The following is a 20,908-nucleotide window of genomic DNA, read 5'->3' on the forward strand; positions in this document are numbered from 1 at the left end:
CGTGAACAATTTGTGATTGGAGTATACGTGTTCAGTGGGACACAAAACCCTGAAGAACAAAAATATAAGAGCTTATGTTAGACTACACTTTATATTCTTTGTAATAGAACTGAACATTTTGAAAGCGGTAAGGAAAATGCCGTGATGAGGTTCGTTTGATATACAAATTTAATGATATACAAATTTAAGTGCTCGTAGGGTACGACGGCTCTCTGGCGCCTTGCATATTTTGCGTTAGGCCATGGACACTTAACACAAGTTATAACATTTGCTATAAAGTCATTTCAAACGGAAATATGTTTATTGTGAAAATGATACAGCGAAATGATCCATATGTAGACTTGACGAATTCGAATTGTCTTTATTTTCGCAACCTAGGATGCAAATTTTATTGTCAGAATAACCATACTTAAACAAGAACTTTCCCTTTAAAAGCCGGATTATCGTAAATCTGTGCAAATATAAATAAAACACGCTGCAGATCCTTTATGCCCTGTTTGGTCCCATTATCAATCTTACATATGATGTTTGTAACTATATAGTGACTAAACTTGAGTCGAAAATAAACTGAGAAAATGTTCCCTTTTTGAGGGAGAACGGATATGTTTTAAAATGTGTTCCCTGTACGACTATTTGACCCCTCTTTGCATATGTCACAAAAGTGCCCATCATGATTATTCAAACATTTAATTTATCATACGGTCAAAGTGATGTTATGAGAATTCAAAAACTTCCGCCCCGTGTATGCAAATGGCTTTCTCATCAGTAATCCCCTATTGTGCGCCAACGGTCCTGTAACTTCCCCTTTAATGATTCCCATTGAGACAGGTCAAGAAAGTAACGTATGTTGTACCAAGTAAATCGTCATGAAAATTATAGACTTTACTCAAAGCCCGCATTGGCATTGCAAATATCATCTCAAACTTACACATTCAAAAAATAAGTTTGAAGCTGCAGTCTTCAATACTTTACATCGCACACAGGAGAAGGCGAGGTAGTTTGTAATCGGCAACTGCGTTCTTGTTCCATCACAGAGTCAATAATCGAATTCGCTTGTAAATTTGCGTTGTCGTTTTCGTAAAATCAGAATATCGGGATGACAACTGAGACATGCTGAATATCTTGAGAAGTTGTCCATCTAGCTTTGAAGTCGATTGTTAAGTTACCGTGTTATTTCAAGTAGGAGCATTAATGACAATTTTTTTCTTCGAATTCTTAGCTATTCAGAAGATGGCAACGCCTTTTAGTATATAGTCAACTCTAAGACTTGTGATGGTATGTCTTAATTGTTATTCACACCAACTTCCTTTGCATCGCCAGGAGAAGTGTCACACTTTCACATATTTTTGCGATGACTTAGTTTCAGATACGTTCTACCAAGCAACAGCAAGTACGCTATCAGCTGAAATCCGACGGCAAGTATGAGTAGCATTGTCACATCCATGGGAAAATGTTTCTGAAACAAAATGTCAACGGTATGAGCAACTCAACATACAGTTGTATCATGCCAGGTTGAAAAGGCTTGATGAAAGTTAAACTTTTTAAACACACATACTTAGGTCTGTAAGCACATCCATCCAACCATCCATCCATCCCGGAAGTACTAACATGCATACATAAATAGAGAAAAGAGATATACAATCAGATTATATATATATATATATATATATATATATATATTATATATATATATATATATATATAATATATATATATATATATATATATATATATATATATATAAACTTGACCGACAAGCGGGAGGTAAAATCACTTGTAAAAGAGCAGAGGATAAAATTGCAACAAGTTAAATGGTAAAATACTGAATGGCCAGCGGGAGATAAAAACACTTGCAAAATCGCAGAGAATAACAGCATGAACGTTTCGGGTACAACCCTTCGTCAGCACTAAAAACTCACTGAGGAAATGTGGAGATAAAGGAACCTAAAAGAAACAATTAAACAAGGGAAAGATTAAAAACGTTAAATTGTTCATTGATTCTAGCTGGTGCTAAAGAGCTAAGTTTAAAAATTGTGGCCTGTTTGAACTTATGACGATTTTTTATTATTATCCATTTTTCACTTACTACAGTTTTATCCATCTTTCAAGGTTGTTTTATATATATATACTCACAGGATAAAAACTGTACATTTCTAAAACAGAATCACCATCCGGCAGGCAAATATTCTCGGTTTTATTTGAATCAACGTCACACGCTGCAATTGAGATGAATAGAAATGGGGAAGTTAAAGGTACACTGTCATCTGTTCCAATTTTGCCACAGTTACCATGGAAAGAGAAAATCTAACCAATCACTGATTTTAAGCGGGTGGCCGCTTTTTTAAAACAGCGCCCTCACATGTGCATTTTGAATACCAAGGAACGCCCCTTTGACCGTATATGGGCATATTTAGATTACAGGTGACTGTATACCTTTAAATAATTAAACCTTGCCGCTGTAGCGTATTTGATTAACTGATTGTTATCAGGGACATATATATTGTATTACGATATACTAGAGGAACTGAAAACTAAAAGTTTTATCAAATCACTTTATTGTATTTCCTTGTATGCAGCTTATGTTTCTCCAATATGTCATTTCAGAATTCTGTTTGAAATGCTCAACGAATTCCCTCATCCCATTTCTGCTCTACGGAAAATCTACCTTAAAGTTCCAATAAAATGGTCAGGTTTGACCAAACTATGTAGGGGAAATTGGAGTGCTATTGGTGTCTGCACGGTGATATAATATTTTGAAACTGTTGCCACCTTTTCAATACAAGCAACTACCAGATATAAACTGAATGTGCTCACGTGTTTTAAAACAGGTTCATTAATAGTAGTACGTCTCACAGAATGTTGGATATCCAGTTAAGAGACTAGAAATTTTAGCGTTTACTCAACAGAACAACTTGACCTACTAATGTGACCCCTGAATGGAAGGAATGACTTCGAGTTTGACAAAATTACAAACTTAGCTATGAACCATTGAAATTGACTGCTGATGACTTGACATGTATTAACATTTATCATACACTACTGGACACATGAAATAATACAGTGTGACATGAATTACTGCATAACTTTTTGACTGTTATTAAGTTTTGTAAAACAATTGCACCTTTGACCTGTCTCATTTTAAAGTGACAAAACAACGTGCAAGGAGATGTTACGCAATGTTTGCAGACGTCATTAGGATAATCACTAACCAAAACACAAGAACAAAGACAGACATTGGATATTCTGACAGCAGTTCAGTTGAGCACACGATGCGGATTTGAAGACAGACTGCTGATAAGGCTAGACGTGTATACAGTCTACTGCCAGAGTAACTATCGCTGAGGAGGATTTATTGTATTATGTTTTTCAATATTCCTGTCAATAAACCAAATTCATACCAATATAATCGACACCTGTGTGAGGCGTGTAATAAGAACAATCAGATATCTGTTATATCATTATATGTAGCAGGTTTCATCAACTTTCGCAAAGTACTCTCAGAGTTAAATCACTAATTACAAAACTTTATTTAATATGCAAATGAGCTAATTATTAACTTGACACGCCCAATGCTTCTCAGTACAATTAAATATTTATCAGATCAATATCTATAGCAAGTTTCATCAAATGTCATGCTGTAATTTTGGAGTAATATCACTAATTACAGAGTTCATTAAATATGCAAATGAACCTTTAATTAACTCCACAAAAGTACATGCTTTACACCACGATTAGATATCTGTCGGATCAGTATCTGCAGCAGATTTATTTCATGACATTTGGTGCAGTTATTTCGGAGTTATATGACTAATTACAGAACTTCATAAAATATGCTAATGAGCTATTTGTTAACTTGATACTGCCAAATGCTTGTCAGTACAATTAGATATTATCAGATCAATATCTGTACCAGATTTCACTGACTTCGGTGCCGTATTTTCAGAGTTATATACCTAATTACAAAGAGTGTTCTAAAAAGAGTCAGTCCAACTACAACCATAGAAGCAGCACGTAGAGTGCGGGACCACACCAGGATCATAGCATAGATAATTTATAAGGCAGTTCAATCAGTACTCTTTGTCTTCTAACGATCTTTATTTAAGATATACCGACGTTTCGGCAGCACACAAGTTGGCTTCTTCAGGATAAAAGCTGACAAATAAAAGGGAGCACATACAAAGTAAAAATCAGGCTTGTAAAAGGTTAACTGAGGGTAAAATCTAAATCAAATGAAAATTACAATACTTGTGAAAACTGAAACTACAGCGAGTGAAAAAACCAAAACTATAGTAGTAAGGAACGCAATTAAAAACCAGTAGTGATTTAGAAAGATAGAAAAGCGGTATGAATAAAAATTAAGATCAGTAAGCCGTTTGAAACAAGAAAGGTGGTTGTAACAAAGTTACAATGGCATGAAACTGACCTGGATGCGGAGAGTAGAGCTTTACCCGCTGTAGAACTATACCAGTTGAAGTGGAGGGTCAGAAAGAGCAAGTTCATGGCCGAGGGACTACTTAGATGGACAAAAATAGTCTAAACGAAGGGGTCCCCTAAGTGGGTTCTAAAGTAGCCCCGTCATTCTAAAGTAGCCCCGTCATATGCTAACCTCGCAATGGACAAAATTGGAAATATTATCCTTAATAAACACCCCTCAAGCCCACACAATGGCGTAGATTTATTGACGACGTCCGCTTTATCTGGATCCAGGGCCTCTCCGCTCTCTTGAAATTCCGCCAACACTGTCATGAAATACAACCTATCATCAAATTCACCATGGAACATAGCTCAAAACACATTTCTTTCTTGGATACTGATATGTCCAATACGAAACAACTCTATTCATACTTGGATGTACAGTAAACCCACAGATAATCATCCCTTTCCCAACATCTTGCCACCCTAAACATACTTTCAATTCAGTCATTTGGAGCCAAACTCTCCGTTATCGACGTTCTGTTCAGACACTTCCACTTATGACAAAGCAACCAAAGAAATGACACATCATTTTTCAAAACGAGGCTACAAATCCAAAACAGTCAAAACTTGCATTGACAAAGCCAGAAACATAGAAAGAAGCGACTTACTTGCCACCAAACCTACTGATAAGCTCCACCATAAGAGAATCCCCTTTGTTACTACTTCAACTCCACTCTTCCTAAGAAATCCAACATTATACGCAGACACTGGGGTATCATTTCCGAGGACAGAGAAATAAACAAAGCCATTCCGGAAATACCGATCACAGCCTTCAGACAACCTCCAAATCTAAGAAAAATTCTCGTAAGAGCAGATCTCAAAAAACTACCGCATCAACCCACAACAGGTGAAACTAAACGCTGCGGTAACTGCAACCAATGCCAATTCATTACAGAAACCAACACAATTACCAGCTCCACTACAGGTAAAACCCACAACATCATCGGTAAAATCTCATGCAACACCCGGAACCTCATTTACATTATCACTTGCCAAAAATGTTCAAAACAATACATTGGGGAACGAAAAGGGAACTTAAAAGACGAATTTACGAACACATATACACAATCCGCAGTCGTAAACCCACCCCAGTCTCAGAACATTTCAATCAACTCGACCACAGTCCATCTCACTTCCAAGCTACTGGTTTACACAAAGTACACACCACGAATACCCGTAAAAGAAAACTATGTGAACAAAAATACATAAAGAAATCGATACACTCACACCCAAAGACATTAACCAAAGAGAAGGGCAAAGCTACTTTCCTGCGTTTTCTACTCTTCCCTTTTTCCAGCCACTTAGGGGACCCCTAGTTTAGACTATTTTTTTCCATCTAAGTAGTTTTTCGGCCATGATCTTGCTCATTCCGACCCTCCACTTCAGCTAGTATAGTTCTACTCTCCGCACCCAGGTAAGTTTCATTCCATTGTACGTTTGTTACAACCACCTTTCTTGTTTCAAACGGCTTACTGATCTTTAATTTTTTGTCACAGCGCTTTTTAGCTCACGTGTTCACACGTGGGCTAATGTCATAGCGATGTCTGTCTGTCTATCCGTGTGTGTGTTTGAGTGTGTGTCTGTCTGTCTGTCTGTCTGTCTGTCTGTTTATACGATAGCTCAAAAACACCAAAACAGATCCAAGTCAGATTTGGTACTCAGGTACCATATGCTACTTGCAAGAACTGATAAGATTTTGGTCAGTGTGGCTTGCATATTAATGAAGTTATGCAGTTTTTTCCATACAATGGTTTCCCTATGGAGACGGTAATGACAGTGTAGACATATATCAAGAAATACTACACAAAATTTCATAAAACTTTTCACAGATGACAATCTCAGAACATTATGATGATACTGTGAGTGTCATGTCAATTATCTGCTCATTTGCATATTTAATGAACTTTTGTTATTAGTGACATAACTCTGGAATTCCCGCACCAAACTTGATGATACGTGCAACAAATATTGATCTGATATATATCTAATTATACTTAGAAGCATGGGCAGTGTCAGGGTTTAACGATAACTCGATTATGACATCGCGGGCCGCTTAGTCATCATTTGACTGAAAGTGAACCGGAACTATTTTCAACCTGACAACTTTGGTATTGAAAAAATGTTCAAATTACATGTTTTACATAGGAAATCCGTTTTCTTTAGAAATTATGCATGAAAAATCGATAACTCGCATAACACTGAGTTAAATATGTCAGTGCGCCATTCGACGATGAAAATTGTTCTATGCACAAATAAACCCCGTGGAAAGATTTGGCGTGAAAACTATGTACAAAAGGCATGTAATAAAGCATTTTAGCACAAACAGGGGACTTTGTACCCTCGAGGCAGGAGACCATTGACCCTCCTTACGTTTGGCTAATGGTCACCTACCCTCGGGCACATAGTCCCTTGTTTGGGCTATAATATATATTCCCACTCTTTGAAGAAAACAGCTATGGTCTTACCAAGGTCTCCGTACTCGAACCATTGGTTGATAGACAGTGCCTCGTAACCGTACCTTGTGTATGATATGTACTCAAACCAACGCAGGTATACAGGGATTGTCCTATGAAGGTAAGGTTTAGCTTATCAGCACAACATGAAAGGATTTCACAGATTATTTTACGACGCAGAACGTTATCACAGCGATAAAATTCAATGCGAATAGAGTTCGTTTCCGTTATATCCCTTTGCCAACTTCGAATATTTACCTCTCTGTGAACATGAACATGACCATGAATATTTAATTCGATATCTGTCCATTATAGTATACGACAGCAAGAACACTTCACCATAACATTCAAACAAACGTGTGTTGGCAGCCAATAGAGCATTGTATACTTTGTCTTACTAAATACTATGGTAACTTTATATATTTAGTGTATACCCATACATGTATGTTAATATCAGTACAAATACCCGATAAAACAGGACGTGAGAAGGTTCAAGTTTCAACAGTATATCATTTGAGCTTTACAGCAGCAGACAAGTCAAACCTGAAACCATGCCAACGCTATACTGATGGGCCTTAGTCAATATTCATATCAGATGTCAGTGTTATACATACTCGACGTTGATGTAGAATCCTGTGAATATATCAACTGGCATAATTATGAAGACACTGACGGCCAAAGCTATGGCATCTGTAGTACACGCCGTGGACACCGTAAAACCTGCAATTTAAAAGTGGCGGTCAAGAAATAATAAGGATGTGATGGCATAGAACAGTTAAAAACACAAAATGTATTTAAACGTTGTCTAGGATATAGTTGTTCGAAGCAATTGTATTCAGCAGATTTTCAACAAAAGTTGCCTGTAATGTGTGCTTCAGTAATGTCAAAATCCTATACGTTTAGAATCGTGCAAAATTTTGCGCAATTGGTTATACACTAACTGAAGCCATAGATAAGGGTTCAAAACTCATATCGTGATAATTGAAGAGCACTTATAATTAGGAGAGATATGAGTTTGTTTCCATGTAAATATAGTTATTTATTTTTTGATGACGAAAGAGTTCACGATATTAACTTACCGAGTGCAGAGGCGGCAAGCCCAACAACAATAGCAAGAACAAGTATGTGAAGAATCTTTCTATCTCGGGATTTAAACCTTAAGAAGGTAAATCACAAAGACATCTGAGTGAATATTAATATTTTTACTTCCTACTTTGTCTTTCAAAACCTTCAAGACTGGGAGATAAAATACTCAGATGTACTGCCATGACTGCTGGAAGGTAATTTGATTTTTATAAATCGTCTACTTAGACCTTTTACTGACCCCGCCCCCTCACTCCCCGAATAGTATGGAGCGAGGCGCTGGATAAGATCACAGAAGTACGGCTATTTTTGTGGCCTATTTTATATAAGCTAACGAGTTCGCTGGTCAAAATAGTAAAATAATAGTTTCATGGAGTTTATTACGTGTCATCCCTAAGACAAAGAAGTATTTAGCACAGAGAAAAGATAAGGATGCCCTGTCTCCAGAGAAGAGATATAACAAACCGGACTGACAAGGGTTCAATTGAATACCTCTCGTGTGTGAGGCCGAAGGAAAACAGGGTAGCGGGCTAGAAAATCGCATGGTAGGGTGATAACTGACTGATAATACGGTAGAAAATAACTGTTCTCCCCTTTTCTCTGTCCTTACACCTCAGTGTTAACCGTTATGTTCGTTAATTGAGCAGTATTGGACTTTATTTAATCCTTACCTGTCATCCAATATGAGATGGATCCTCCGAGAATTGCAACGATTAAGCAAATCGGAATCTACAATTATGAAACGTAAAGTTTATTTAACTCTATAGAGATAATGTTTTTGCTGTATTACTTTATTTAGTTGTGCTGTTCGATAAGTTGACGTTAGAGGTTATTTTATGAAAATCAAGAGCATGTAATACTGATCTGTACTGATCTTTTTGATTTTCCAGATGTATACAAAATCAGTGAATTGTATGGTATCCGGTAAATATAGCTTGATATAGTTGCAACATTTGACCTTTAGAATAAAACTAGTCAAGGCACATCCTGAACATCATTTACTCATAGATACGATAGGCCGAAAAACAACTGAAACCTTCACCTTCTTTTACATAATACTAACGAAGATACCTATGACGAAACATTCCATAGGAATACATACCTCCATGAGACTCTTCGCCAAGAAGTATGCGTCTGTTCTGTACATTCCACTAGAATGTTCACGAAAGAATAGGACTGCTTCTGGTTGTATACTCTGAGTTAAAAATTGTTCATTTATCTTAGTCTATTGGTTGCGATACTTGGGACGGAATTGTTAGATATTTACTTTTTGTGTTCGAATTTTAATAAAGTGTATTATAAATCACACACAGGAATGGATTGGATGTTCAAACATTTTAACCCTTTGAGCGCCAAGTCAATTTATGTCACCTTTATAAAATGTGCTCCAGTCAAATTTTTTCCAATTTTTGCCAAACTTTTGGTGAAAAATTGTAGCAAATGAAATGTGATATTCATTTGGTCCAAAATTATTTTAAAATTACAGAAAAATTCATAAAAACTGGTTAAATGTTGCACTAAAATTTTGGTGTGAAAAATTACAGCACTCAAAGGGTTAAATAGGCATCTGGGACTCGAAGGGCAGGAGCCTTCCACAGAGTATTACTTTTAATAATTCAGAAACCTTTACTGGGACAACATCCTGAAAAAATACACTGTCAAATTTTCAAGGGTTGGGCTAAAATGAACACAGTGTGGTTACTGTTGATATCAACAAAACTGTCCCACACTTTGAAGAAAAATTCAACAATTCATGAATAATAACAATCTTTAAAAGATTTTCAAACTTTTGTTTTGTAGACTCAGAACTCTAATGGAATGCATCAAAAGTCTGTATCATTGCTACAATACTTTTGGCTATATCGCTTGAAATATGGTCACATTATGCGTTCCCTCTAAATTTTTTTTTTGATATCTAACAATTTTGAGAAAATAGTCTGCCTTCATGAAGAATGTTCTCATTACCTGTGCAAATTGGTTTATTGCCCTTATTTCTCAGAAGTGTTAGTGCTCAAGCCACTTTTTTGAACCACTGGTTGACTACATTGTGTGCTCTAACTCAGGTATATCAAGACAACATGACGACACTGATGAGTACACTTACCCGTATTGTTTGCCAGAAAGAGTCCATGCCAACCAGGTATATCATCATTGCCAACATTCCTTGGATACTCCGTACGCCACTCTGCGAGTATGGGATTTGAAAGTAGGCCAAACCAATAAAAAGGGACATGACCTAAAAAGTGGGATAATACGTCATATACGATCCGTCATTTTAAAAGCGTAAAGATTGCACAGTGTCATACTATAATTTATATGCACGTCTTTGCAATGTTTATCTATCATGTTCTTATGAGATCTTATTTAACTTGTTTTCAATTCGCCATATAATCATGAATGAATTCTGAGTAACAATCACGCACAATTCAAAAAAGAGTATTTTTATTTGCCATCAGATCGGAAGCAAAGTAATTATAATTGGCAAGCGATACCCAACTGGAAACGGTTCGAGTAAAATTTTCAACTTGGAATTCTTATAAGCTTACAGTCTTACCAAAGCCGAGTAGAATCGAACTTTCAGCAAGCCCCTGTCTCTCATCGTACGTATTGCACATCTCCACAGAAGGGCTACAAACTGTGTAAGCCAGCTGTTCTTATATCTGTTGAAATGACACGCCTGAATAAGTATGGGGTTTCTAAGCAGAGAAATACTAAGAACAGTTACAGAACACATTTTGTAAATTTAATGATAATTAATTTAATGCTACAAGGCGTGAAAGAACGATCATATACATCTTCAAGATTGTATCCACTCTCAAAACTGCGCCGGACACGTTTTTGGGTAGACTGTAAAATAGATCCCGTGTATTACAGTTCGATAGTAGCCTATCCGTGTTAAAACATGATCGTCAGACGCGCACATCGAAGTCATAGTTCTGGTATTTACCAATTGGAGTATGGCATTATGACTTACGTTGATTCTGTAACGCTTTTCAACTTTTTCTGGAAAAAAGCACATGAGAAATGATATTCAGAAGTTTTATCCGGGTTTCCTGGTGTGCAAAAGCACGTGTGTCAATGGATTACATCATAGCATACATGCATATGCTTCCAAAAGTATCCTTCTATTGCAGCACACTGTAGTCTATTCTGAATTACCATGCACCTCGGGGCCAGTTTTTTCAAAGTCCCAATATTTAAAACTAATGATCTTCTTCTTGTCCTTCTTACTTTGAATTTCGTGGGCTAAACAAGGTTTTGCCGTCATATATTTGTAAAATTAAAAGTTTTAATTTCTCCTTCGAGTAACCACAGACTGCAGAGACCACGTTTGCATTTCAAATATAAGTAGATTTTATGTTCTCCCTCTAATAGCACAAGGTTACAGTGACTGACGATTTTTTTTCCTGGCTGTTGGAAGCTTTTGCATCGTTAACCTTCATATAACAAAGGTTTCTATTTTTGGAAGATAAAAGTCACTTTGCTCTGTTGTGATGATGTAGATTCTCTAGAAAATAGGTTTTTAAAATGCTCAATTGCGTCCAGATACCGGAATAAGCGGATGGAACACATCACCAACAGATTTACATGGAAAGTGATTTAAATATCACTATCAATATTATTTTAACAGACTGTAAAGAGAGTAAAATCACAGGCATGCAAAGAAAATCTGTAAGATTTGTAACTGTAGTTGCAAAATTAAGCATGATTTCGCAAATTTTAAATTGCAGATTTTAATTTTCCCGTTGAAATAGTTTTCAAAAATGAACTCGATATAAAGTATAAACTTACGAAGGAAGTAATCATAAGGTCGAGGTACAACAAGCGTTTCAGAGAATTTAAAAATTAATGTAACAGTAATACATCGATGTTGTTTCGCGTAATATGTTAAATGATACAAAGGAACATTTCCAAAAAAGTCTAAAGTTTCGATTTGAGGCGAGTCTTTCATTTAAATTTGTACTATCCTTTAGAATATATATCTATATATATCTTTCCTACACCCAGCCATTCATACACCGACACGACTGATATATTAACAATCTTACCATGATAGACTTTCTCTGTGTTCTTCCTTTAAACATTTGGTCGTGAAGAACTTCCTGAACTTTGTTGTAGTACTTAGATTGATCAAAACAATTGCATATTGTCTTGGATAGATAAAGAGAATTTGTACAATGTTAAAGGAAAGAATGTTTTAACATGAAGAAAAATGTAAATACAATCACGTTGGAACTATTTTGGGAAAATTGGATCTTCTTATTTTTTAAATTTCTCAAAAGTGTTAGGTGCCCTACAGCTGAACGTTGTAATATTACAAATTACTGACAAAAACAAATAACTTAAAAAGAAAAGCAGATAAGCTTACATTTGCAGATTAAACCGACATTACTTCACCATCCAATTATCCCAAAGCAGTCCCGATTGTGTTTAGTCTATCAAGATACACTTTTAACGAATTTCACAGCTGAATACATTTTTCAGAAATTAAAACACACTCACAACGCCTTTCTGTGTACCAACGTTGAGTTTACATCCGGAAACTAATTTTGGTCCTGAAAATGGAGTTACAGAGGCAGTGTGCATTGCGTTCACCACCAATTCGATAGTCTGTTTCCCTGCCTTGAAGTGTCGGAAAAGTTATGAATACTTCTCGGTTCTCCTTTTGTTAGAGTTTCAAACTGTTTAACTTATTGGCTTTCATCTTGTTCTGCCTGTAGCCAATAGCCGATAGTCGATAATGAAAATATTTACGCTCGGCCTGGCTTCAATAGTGGTAATTACACGACAAAAATCAAATGATATGATGCACTTTGTATGCTTGTCTAATGCAAAATCCTACCTGCTGGATGTCTGTATCTGGAATATCTGGGTCGGTTGATAATTTTTCTATGAAATAGTCAGCAGGATTATAGGTTTCTGGACAGTTGTAGCCGATACCACTGAAGTATTCTACCAATTCGTCTCTTGGACCCATGTAAGCACAACGCCCTTCACACAGCATCAGTATACTGCTCATTGACAAACGTCGAAAGATAATCAGAAGTTTTTTGTTATTCTTTCCCTGGAACATAATTATTATTCTTAAAGCAAAAGGTACACACATAGGTCTATTCGTCACTACATATATATACATAGTTTTCGAGCATATATATACATAAATACTCACATAGATACATACATAGAGACATAGACACATAGATACATATATATACATAGTTTCGAGCATATATATACATAAATACTCACATAGATACATACATAGAGACATAGATACATATATATATATATATACATAGTTTCGAGCATAGATATACATATATACTCACATAAATACATACATAGAGACATAGATACATACACACATACATACATACATACATACATACATACATACATACATACATACATACATACATACATACATACATACATACATACATAGACAGACACACAAACACACAGACAGACATACACACACAAACAAACACAGACAGACACGCAAGAAACACAGACGGACAGATACTGACACACACAGCCAGACAGACACACAGCAAGACAGACAAGATATTGACCCCCCCCCCGAAAAAAATAGGAGCAATGAAACAAAAACAAGTTAATGACAGTATATACATTGTACTTACTTATCTAGATGTTGAAATATTTCTGACGATGGCTGGTGAATAGAGCATATAATAGTATGTCCGCTGGTCGATAAATCACTCAATTTGCTGGCGACAACTTCCGCCATGAATTTATCGAGTCCTGTTGTAGGCTCATCACAGATCAATATGGGCGGGTCTGTTAAGATCTAACGATATAAAATTATAAACATTTATACAATTTTGTTTTCATTTATATACTCTTTGCCAAAAGCAAAATCAATGTGCATATTGTTTCTTTGCGAGTGTTTGCGGTTCATCTTTATACCTTTATTTTTGTTTACTCGTCCGATTAGTCTCTTACGTTTTTCATTTTCGTTTTAAAAAGTGATGTAGTGTGTTTTAATGGAGTTTTCGTTAATAATTCTATCCGGGTAACATGAGCGCTGTTAAAGACTAGAGATGATTATATCGTGCGCTTGGCAAACGAATCCATCACCTGCGATCTTAAACCCCTTCCCCGAATCGACGACGATATCATGATTTCAACTCCCTAGGAACAGGATTTTCCCACGGCTATACAGTTTCATGATCTTACTGCCGATATTATTCACTGTAATTTAAGTGGAGCTAAATCGGCATCAAAAACCGCCCGTGTATTCACTATTGTCACACAGTTGGATTAATTGTCCACTGCCCTCTACGGCGTAAGTCGATGAAAACTCAACGCTTTCGCAAATTAAACGCAAACAATGTATGAGTTAGAAACACGTTTAGGTAGAACGTGCCTCGGGGACCGACATTCGGACTCTCACTGGTTGATTTTAAAGCTCTTGCTGAAAGAAAACATTTTACCGGCTTGATTTTTCACAATTCGAAAATTATATTTTTTCCCACGGAGTTAACACAGGAATGGTGACCATTTTGAATTTCAAATATCGGTTAATCTTGGGATATATTTATTTCCCCCGTACTGAAATTGGCTCGGTGAGCCCCAATTTTTAGCTCACGTGTTTCACACGTGGGCTAATGCCATAGCGATGTCTGTCTGTCTGTCCGTGTGTGTGTGTCTGTCTGTCTGTCTGTCTGTCTGTCTGTCTGTCTGTCTGTCTGTTTACACGATAACTCAAAAACGCCTAATAATGAACCTGTTGTAAAAACACGTGAGCATATTCAGTTCATATCTGGTTATTCTTGATTTAGAAAGAGAATCGTTGAAAGATTCCTTGGGGGAGAGTTGGAGCAAAAGTTGAAATCTTTCACTTTGAGGCACTTACTACCTTAAGAAAAAAATATTTGAAGACGAATTAACGAAGTTAGCCTTTTTGTAATGAATGTACCTATGGAAACAAATACTAAGTAGCATACATCTGACGCCAAACACTCATGTTGACTGCATGATTCAAAATTACTTCCTGCTCCTGCTGCATGACCCGCTTATTCGAGTCAGTAGACAAGGCTTATTTCTTCCGTGGTTAGACGTCCTTCCTTGTATCACATGCAGTGGTCTGAATGGCGGATTGTTTCCCCCGGACATAGCTAGGATCACAATCATAGTCTTCATGGTTGATCAATGATACTGATAAAGGATTGTAAAGACTGACCTCCGCTGCCAAAGAGAGTCTTTTTCTCTCGCCACCCGATATCCCGTTGGCAGTGCCTGCTTCACCGATCCTAGTGCTGGCGCAATCCGTAAGACCAAGCTGGGTGGAAAATGACAAATTGTATAAGCGTTTTGACGATACACATGTAGATTTTATCTTTCATAGCGACGTTTATCGAAAGCCTTAAGTCAATGATAATTTCCACCCAAAAATATTCGGATGAATGAAACAAAACACACGACGGCGACGAGAAGTATCGAGTGAACAGGGGGGGCAACATTTAATATGGTCAGTCTCGAGTATCATGTAGGTAGAGAATTTCTAAAATTTCTTAAAAACGCTGTCTAGATGAATACGCAAGCGTCAGAATAGGTTAGCCTTCATAGACTCTTAATATTACGATTGTCTTCTCTAAACCTTTGTCTTTGTTTCAATGTGTGCCTTTGAAGTAATGTGCGTAACATCCCAGTATCGAAAAAAAGTATAGTTTTCGATTTTCCGCCAAATTTGGGGAGGAAAGTCTTTTCAGCGACATCAATAAGATCGAAACAAACAAATGGGGGATTTTGATACATTGCGAGTTTCTTGCGCAAGTTTTCAAGTTTCGCGTCTTCCTTTCGAATACTAATACAGATACGTTTCTTACCTCTCCTATTACTTCTTCAACTCGTTCATGTCTCTCCTTTCCGGTTATTTCCCGATCCATTCTTAACATTGCCTGAGAGAGAGAGAGAGAGAGAGAGAGAGAGAGAGAGAGAGAGAGAGAGAGAGAGAGAGAGAGAGAGAGTGAGTGAGTTAATCGGCGAATAAATAAAACTGAACGAGCAGATTTTTGAAACGGTGGGTATATTCAGACAGACGGAAGGTATTGGTGAATACATAAAATTGAAGGAGCAGATTTTGGCAATGACGGGTAGGTCGAGCCTCGATTGGAGATCTAAAACAGAACACAATCAACAATAATAGCGCTATTGTGTCAGGAAAGACGTGAATAGAGACCTAGACAGAGAAAGAAGGTCAAATACAAAGATGGGCATATAAATGAAGAGAGTGAGTCAAAATGCATTTAGCATTAAAACTCGTATACCTGAAATTGCAAATGCTCTCTGACAGTGAGCGTCGACAGAAACATGTCTTCCTGTTGGACGTACGCCATATCGCTGGTGATGGAGTCGTCTGCGGGTTCTCCATTGGTCAAGATATTGCCGTCAACTTCAAGTCCGTTCTTCGTACGAAATGTGATTGCGTCCAGTAGAGTGGATTTTCCGCTACCGCTGTAAGCCACAAAATTAAAAAAAAAAACGTTTAAGCGACCAGATTGCCAGATATAAATGTTAATAAAAGACTGACCGATAAAGGATGGTCGCAGTAGGACACATAATTCTATTTTTGTTATCTAATGAAAAGTCTATAAAATTTCTGACAACAATAACGAAAACATACATATTTGTAACTCGATGGTGACCTGCTGTGAATGCATGGACCGTGAAGTTATTCGTCGCCTCAAAATGATCATCTCAATAACATCTGTTATTAATTGCATTCCGTCGCCAAAACTGCATTAATATTTTTGAAGAACTCCCCGACACCACCGTGACGTGAATACAAGTTGAAGCACCACATGATATGCACAGGAAAGTAACGATTATGGTGGTGGATATCGTTTTCCCGATTATAAAAATTCAACTGCAGGGAATGTAACTTGATACGTTCACTGATTTTTCCACTGATTTTTCCATTGACTACAGTCTAGTAAAAAATCTTGAAATCAAGATGTAGTATACTACCTAGGTCCAAGTACTGCTAACAATGTCCCAGGGTGTGCATAGCCACTAACTGCAAAAGAGTTGAATAGAGTTGAATATAAATAAAAAAGGTCACAGAGGTCGATCACGGAACGAAAACATAATATGCTCTGAATAAACAACGTATAAGAAGACTGAAATCGGTCATACCTAACAAGAGAAGTCACAGTCAAAGCATGGTGTCTATCAAAATGGCCAAACATGTTTTATAATCTTGATACGTATATAATCTTTTATAATCTTGATGCGGCGGCACCATTTTTCACGCCACAAACAAATCAAATCCCTGCACGGACTGACGGCTTGTGTGAACACGATTCGCCATCGTAACGGGCTAATTATTAATCGTAATTAATAAATTATTATTACGTTCCATTTTGTCAGTCTTCGTGTCAGTCTGCCCGTCTGTAGCTCTTCCTGTCTGGCTGTCTGTATGCGTGTGTGTCAAAGGCTACAGATATTGCCCTTCCATCGTATCATGTTACAAAACAAGAAAAATGCAATCTGATTCTGGCGTCATAAATACAGGAAATCACATGAACACCTCTGTTAATTGATCGACAGGTTACTAAGGTGCTACGGGCTCTATGCGAATTGATGAAGAGCAATGGAAAGCATGATGTTTTGTAACTCTGCGATTGGAAGATGATATTGATACGACGCGTGTTTGCATCATATCAATAGTTATAAGTTGCGGGTACACCAAACTAGACAGGTAAAACAATTGAGTCAAACTTTCTATTTTGGGGAAAAATGGCTGCATTTCATAAACTGGAACAGTATTCACTTTACTTAACCTCTACAGACAATTTCTTTTGCTTGCTCGTTGATGATGTCGTTTCGTTTCCATAGAAAACGGCTTCTCTTCGGGATTGTTCGCACCGTTATGCCATCCCACGTTAATGCCAGCCCCTTGTCTTGAAAATGAGTCGGCGTCCGAGGTGTCTGGAACTTAAAAGACGTAAAGGAAGTCTCCTCACTATTGCAGAGCGAGTTCTTTCCGCTGTCCTGAAAACGCTGCCTGTCAGAGAGAGGGATCCCTTCATTCTCGCCCATGTCGTCTGACATTTCGCGTAGAAGCTCCGTCGCCCAAGGAACACACTTGTCCAGTGACTGTAGGCGATGTGGTGCCTCCGTCGCCCTATACTGAGGTGAACTTTAATCTCCGGTCTCCCAAAGCACGTGACCAATGTTTCGCTAATCAATCAATGGGATTGGGAGGAGAGCACGTCATACGTTTTCGAGGAATGAGGAGCCATCGGCATGGATGTTAGCGGATAAATATTTTTGTAAGAGGTTAACCACAGAAAAAGACGATATAAAGAATGATTCACAACTGCTTTTCTGCCTATAGGAGCCAATATTAACATGCTTATTTGACTGTATACCTTTTGATTCATCGTCTTGACAAAACTTTACTAAATTTTGTACTTATCAGATATGTTTTACCCGGTGAAGAAAAAAGTCCTCTTTAAAATTTAGTGATACACATCTAACTGGTTTTGACACACAAATTCAGTAATCACTCACTTGTCTGCACGCTTCATTGGAAACGTGCGAGTACAGGAGGTGAGATCGTTTCAATAGCTTGCGAGTTTCTGTAACCAGCGTGTTCATGCTTCGTTTGTTAGTAATAAGGCTTTGAATTTTCATGTTGAAGTATTCTATTTATTTTTACCAATATCTAGGATATCAAATGAACATATGTCAACTTTCCATTACGGTTCCTGAATTCGCACAGATGGACCGTTGGTAAGACAAAAATTTAAAGGCTTGAGAGTCGACTTCAGACGAATCACGTGACTAAGAACACACTTTCCTAATTCTCAAACATCTTTCTCGTCGAAATAAGAATATAAAATGATACAAACAATCTCTTAAATATAAATTGCCCTTTGGTAACTTAAGTAGCCAGATCTGACCGCCACATATATACTTTCACCCCGTTCGATGAATAATTTTATGACACGTGACAGCGATGCGATTATTTTAGTTCAAAAACAAACATCGATTTTTATAGTTTTTTAGGAAAATTATCTTTGATCTGAAAGTCACAGTTACAATGTATCTTTCTGCCTACAATGTTAGTTTTGTATTAAAACACCGACTGGAGCAAACAAAAGATACGGAAATATCGATTAACTAACGCATGCAGGACGGACATCAAATTTAGTCAATGTTTCGTGTACAGAAGCAACCAGAGTCCATTGTCTTAGGCAACAACCAAAACCTAGTTTCCAGTATGGCTCGTCAAGGGATGGCAAAGTGATTGAAATAACGTATCTTTTGTTCATGTGAAGAGCAATTGTAATTCGACATTTGAACATTTTGTAAATACATTTCAAAGAACACAGATTCTAAAATGCAACAAATTAAACAATATTAAATGCGAACAATCCTCGGAACAAAAATGGGAGTGCTTACATGAGACTGAAAATAAACTCCTTTCAAAAGATTGTTATTGCTACTATGTTATGTAATAGACGTGCATATGGAAATTCTTAAGGTATGCTTACTACGTTAAATAAAGGATTAGAAGTGGCAGGCACATCGAAACTAGGTACATGTAAATCATTTATGCAAAGTACCTGAATTACTATTGTTTGATATGCAAATTTAATGTGAATTTTCCTTCATGAATGACGTACATGTTTATCTGTAAATTGTTACGATGTATCTTGCGCTCTACATAAATAATTTCAAGCACTTACTAGTCATCTCCCATTGTCAACTGACACTTGTTGAAATTATTCTTTGCAGAAGATTTGGGCTCATTCTAGCTATACCTTGACATTGCAGAATTTCATAAACACTTCTGTCAATTATTTCAAAGAGCTTCACCCCATGTAACACATTGGTCTAAGCACGAAAGTTTGTCATGTTTGTAGCATTGACTCCCATCGATGGACATTAAATTATTCCATGCAGCACCCAACTACAATCCACCTAAGAAAGCAGAGGGTGCTACTGTCCTCAAAGGGCCAATGGTTATAGCTTTTGTATGTATGTTTATTATATTTGTTTCATAAACGTACTTTTTTGACAACAGTAGTTAAAATACAAACGTACTGTCTAATCAATACATCGAAGTGTCTACCAATGCAGTGTTATTGAATTCAAGTCGAGAGGTCAATGATCTCATTAGAGTCTGACACAATCTTGAAATCGCTACCACCAATTTGGAATTTTTGAAGTAGTATTCATCGCATCGCAATTACTAAGCAGTGACTGCAATGAAGCCGACGGGACTGAAAATATTTCCTAGTGAATTTGCACAGGTCAAATGCTAGAAAAACCCGTTCGAGTGTATCAGGTATGTGTCTATATATAACGATGAAAGTTTCCAAGCATTCACGTCCATTGAGAATTTTAACCAATAAACCATTTAGAATATTTTGCACTTTACATCGGAACAGTACGGCACGGCGTCTACATTTTGATGTTTACGTATGGAGCCTTTTTTTAGAAGTCGTATCTCCGTTTCCCAAGGATATATAGTACAAAATCATTAATCTAAAAATCTGACGTGTTCGCCACCGACTATTTTAAATGACCATGCCAAAGATACTACTCACTGTATATTCCAATCATTTTGGGGGATTTGTTATAACCCGCTTTTAGATAAAGAACGGTTCTTAAAATGGAAGCAAAATAAAAAGCCCAAATATTATGCCCTTCAGAGAGTTCAAGGAGCGACACTTCAAAGCATACATATATTTTTTACAGCAAAAGAGTTTATTTGTCTAATTACATTAACTTCCGCGAAAAACATACTTAAATCCTTAACTAACATTGTAGACTCCAGCTCAATTATATGTAAATTGAAGTATTATTGTTGGCAACTGCAATAGCTCTTTCCAAGTCTCAATTTCGCTATATGTACT

General features: G+C 36.9%; 1 protein-coding gene across 1 annotated transcript; it reads right to left on the bottom strand.

Moving 5' to 3' along the window:
• Positions 1–276: 276 nt before the first annotated feature.
• On the bottom strand, positions 277–18,178 carry LOC139125994 (protein white-like). Its single transcript, XM_070692063.1, has 18 exons — positions 17,822–18,178; positions 17,007–17,055; positions 16,307–16,493; positions 15,866–15,937; positions 15,220–15,318; positions 13,658–13,824; positions 12,856–13,024; positions 12,062–12,163; positions 10,987–11,015; positions 10,567–10,672; positions 10,117–10,248; positions 9,115–9,207; positions 8,684–8,741; positions 8,009–8,085; positions 7,544–7,649; positions 6,942–7,042; positions 2,134–2,216; positions 277–1,456 (listed from the first exon to the last, which is right to left on the bottom strand). Exons 1-15 carry the CDS (start codon positions 18,090–18,092, stop codon positions 7,611–7,613), a joined length of 1,650 nt encoding a protein of 549 aa, XP_070548164.1. The 5' UTR covers positions 18,093–18,178; the 3' UTR covers positions 277–1,456; positions 2,134–2,216; positions 6,942–7,042; positions 7,544–7,610.
• Positions 18,179–20,908: the final 2,730 nt, after the last annotated feature.

Source organism: Ptychodera flava (genome assembly GCF_041260155.1).
Source record: "Ptychodera flava strain L36383 chromosome 3 unlocalized genomic scaffold, AS_Pfla_20210202 Scaffold_26__1_contigs__length_13983176_pilon, whole genome shotgun sequence".
Taxonomy (NCBI): Eukaryota; Metazoa; Hemichordata; class Enteropneusta; family Ptychoderidae; genus Ptychodera; species Ptychodera flava.

Bases quoted from the DNA above. Each gene is read 5' to 3' on its own strand.
- LOC139125994 (XM_070692063.1), bottom strand. From the start codon at position 18,092: ATGTCAGACGACATGGGCGAGAATGAAGGGATCCCTCTCTCTGACAGG. The intron at 13,825-15,219 runs GTCAGTCTTTAC...TTATATCGTTAG, and splicing joins GACTCTCTTTGGCAGCGGAG to ATCTTAACAGACCCGCCCAT. The intron at 8,742-9,114 runs GTATGTATTCCT...TCATAATTGTAG, and splicing joins TGGCGAAGAGTCTCATGGAG to ATTCCGATTTGCTTAATCGT.